At 33.1% G+C, this 3,187-nt stretch overlaps 3 protein-coding genes across 3 annotated transcripts; 1 reads left to right on the top strand and 2 right to left on the bottom strand.

Moving 5' to 3' along the window:
- Nucleotides 1–93: 93 nt before the first annotated feature.
- Nucleotides 94–140, bottom strand: Tsp_10680 (hypothetical protein; the record flags this gene model as incomplete). Its single annotated transcript, XM_003373647.1, has 1 exon — nt 94–140. A coding segment is annotated over exon 1 (47 nt), but the record flags the coding sequence as incomplete, so codon positions are not given.
- A 72-nt stretch (nt 141–212) lies between these two features.
- On the bottom strand, nt 213–1,221 carry Tsp_10681 (hypothetical protein). Its single transcript, XM_003373646.1, has 3 exons — nt 1,057–1,221; nt 801–868; nt 213–366 (listed from the first exon to the last, which is right to left on the bottom strand). Exons 1-3 carry the CDS (start codon nt 1,219–1,221, stop codon nt 213–215), a joined length of 387 nt encoding a protein of 128 aa, XP_003373694.1.
- A 142-nt stretch (nt 1,222–1,363) lies between these two features.
- On the top strand, nt 1,364–2,134 carry Tsp_10682 (hypothetical protein). Its single transcript, XM_003373645.1, has 4 exons — nt 1,364–1,444; nt 1,473–1,554; nt 1,754–1,899; nt 2,030–2,134. Exons 1-4 carry the CDS (start codon nt 1,364–1,366, stop codon nt 2,132–2,134), a joined length of 414 nt encoding a protein of 137 aa, XP_003373693.1.
- The last annotated feature ends 1,053 nt before the right edge of the window (nt 2,135–3,187 follow it).

Below are 3,187 nucleotides of genomic sequence, written 5' to 3'. Positions count from 1 at the left end.
TTTGACATGTTAAAAAAATTTGGATTATTACTAACGCATCATAATTCCATCACACGTCAACTGATCAACTCTGCTGCCACTGGATAATTCTACTCTTTGTCCAATGCTCCTAATGTTATATGCCAATCAACTCCCACCATTGTTCATAGCCCCATATTCCCGAACCAAATTTCCTGATGAGTAATAATTACACTATTTCGAATGCGTGCTAATTAATATAATGCAATCTGCCATACCCTCTTTGATTCATGTGACTGATATGCTTGCAATGCTGGTGTCAAGCTATACTTCGGTGTTATTTGCCAACTTTTGTCAAAACGTTTTAGCATACTAAACTTTCTGTTTACTGTATTTACAATCGCAACTCTGAATATCAAAAATAAAATATTATATATACAATAAATAAATAATAACATAAACACAAGTCACAGAACAGTCACATGAACACAACAAAATATCAATATTTTCGAAGCAAAAATTTTTCAAGATTCACACTTTTCAAAGAATTAATTGCTGAATCAAATTAAATTTGGACAAAATATATTTTCAGTTGATCATGCATCGATTAAATATGCTAGCTGTTAACTGTAATAGAAGCTTAAATCTACTTTCTCATAAAAAAATAATAACCCAGTTTTCCCTCTATTTATAATGCAATACTGTACTTGAAGCGCTTGACAAGAAAAACAAAATAGTGGCTAATAAATTTGCATTGCAAAGTACTTTAATCATAAAATAAGAAACTACATAATAATAATAATAAATTCATTAACCCTCCTGTTATCCTCAAATTTACTTACCTCCCGTTATCCTCCGGGTCAAATTGACCCATAAGTGATGCACAGTTTGTTTTGCGGTCATACTGCGACTAAGTATTCGTGAATTTTATTTTAAAAGGTGCTGATAAATATTCTAATACGCAGAGATTATTATTTTTTTAATATGACTGTTTATGGTGGATGTTCATTGACACACTTAAATTTCTTCTGCACATAAGTTACAATATGATTGTGTATGATCTTTACAAATGTATTTTTGGCATTTTTTACAACGTACGCTTCTTTTGTTGTCACTTTGAACACACAGTTGACATCGGGCTCTTTTTTTACCACCTGTATCCGTATCAGTGATACCGCTTGTAGATGGCTGCTCTGTATCTTTCCGCAACCTTTTAACTGCCGATTTTGCTGCTGCTGTTCTGGGAAGTGTTTTGCGCTTCATCATTTCTGATTGCACTAGAGCCTTGCCAAGTTCTTCCAGGAATAATCGACGCTTATGCAGCCTTCCTACATTCCATGCTGGATGTTTTTCTGTCCATAGAACGTAGGCGTTGTATGCCGATACGTCAATGATGTTGTGAAGTATGACTAATGGCCATCATGCAGTCATTCTTTGGCTGGAATACGTTGATGTCATTTTGTCTAAATTATCCACACCACCTTTAGTATTATTATAATGCAGAATAATTTCAGGCTTGCTTCCCTTTCCGTCGCAAACCTGGTTGTCATTATGCATGGTACTTAGTACCAAAACATTCTTGTTCTTTTTTGGGAGGTATGATATGATGGTGCAGTTTTCAGAAAAGGCAAATGTTGAAGAGTTCAATGTTCTGCCTTGTAGTTGCAGCAGTTCCCTTGGTAGCTCTGGCTTGTTTTTTTTTAGTTCCAACCAAAGTCAAATTCTTTTTTTTCAGTTCTACTCTCAGTGCATACGATGTAAAAAAGTTGTCACATGTAACATTATGACCTTTTAGCCCCTTTACCATGTCGAGTACCACTCGCATCCCTCGGTTCTTCTCGCGAGTTCCACTTGATGGCTTTCCAGTGTATATTTGCATATACCATGCGTAGCTTTACTTTGAACAACAGGCTACACAAAACTTATTGCCATACTTTGCCGGTTTCTTTGGCATGTACTGTCTGAACTGACATCGGTTTTTGAAAGGATACAGTCGCTCATCAACTGCAACATTTTCGGAAGGATTATACATCTTAGGTAATTTTTAACCCATATATCCCATAAACTATAGAACCTTAAAAGTGATAGATGTTGCATTACCTCCAATACTGATAAAACAGCAGTAGAAGATCTATCACGGGGCCAAAGTGACCCCGGGGATTTCGCATATACGTAAAGTGCATACAGCAGTTGCTGTAAATGACAGAGGCGCAGGAATTTCATTATATGTAGATAAGGTGAAATGAGGAAAAGTCAAAAAAATTCAGCATCAGCAGACAATAATTTTGGTACTAATTTTTATGTTGAAAATCAAAACGGGTCAATATGACCCGGAGGATAACAGGAGGGTTAAATAAATTTAAAAATAACTGATTACCATTAAAATAAAAAATATATATTAAAGTAAATCATTAAGCACACAACTTTCAACTATACCAAGCATAAAATGCACGCTATATTATAGTACAATTACAAACTAGTATAGACTTTTAGTTTAGCTTAGAAACAAAACGATAATATAAAGTTGCAATCTTAAACAACATTACTGTATGCGTATAAACATTTTTTTCACCAATGATAGTATTTTATTCAATAATATTTACCTTTCTTATAATCTTTATTATTGCTTTTCTACACATAACGTTGTCGGAAAATTCAATTTTGGCAACGGATTTAAAGTATTCCTCAAAATCCTAAAAAAACAGTTATAATTCATCTTCAGTTAAAAAAAAGTACAGCTAAAAACACATACCATTTTTTGAAATTATTCAAACGAAAAATTTTCTCTTCCGTCAGTATTACACTCTACAAAAGTACTCAAGTACAAATTTACAAAAATGTTTACTAAATATGACAGTATTCAAAATTTAAACACTCCTAATCATTTTATTCTTGAATTAGTCAAAATAAATGCACAAAAAATATTATTTATAATACTGATGTTTATTTTAATTTGATTTTCAGTATCAGCTGATTTTTGAAAACTTTTTTTTATAATTTTGACAGTTTTGCAGTATTTCCGCATCTTTATCAATCTATCAGTGGTGGTAATAATATTAATGAGCAAATTCTTCCAGCAAAATCTGCGCACACAACATAAACACACATATTTCAACATCAGCAATTATTTTCAGTGCGCATGAAATAAAACTGTGTGAACAGGTGTCAGTAAAAATTGACGCCAAGCGTAAGTGTCGTTTGCGCACAATAGTTATCTGATGAACATTTT

The sequence above is a fragment of the Trichinella spiralis genome (assembly GCF_000181795.1).
Source record: "Trichinella spiralis strain ISS 195 chromosome Unknown Scfld6, whole genome shotgun sequence".
NCBI lineage: Eukaryota > Metazoa > Nematoda > Enoplea > Trichinellida > Trichinellidae > Trichinella > Trichinella spiralis.
The sequence above is the reverse complement of the archived record's forward strand: the minus strand, read 5'-3'. Positions and strand labels throughout refer to the sequence as shown.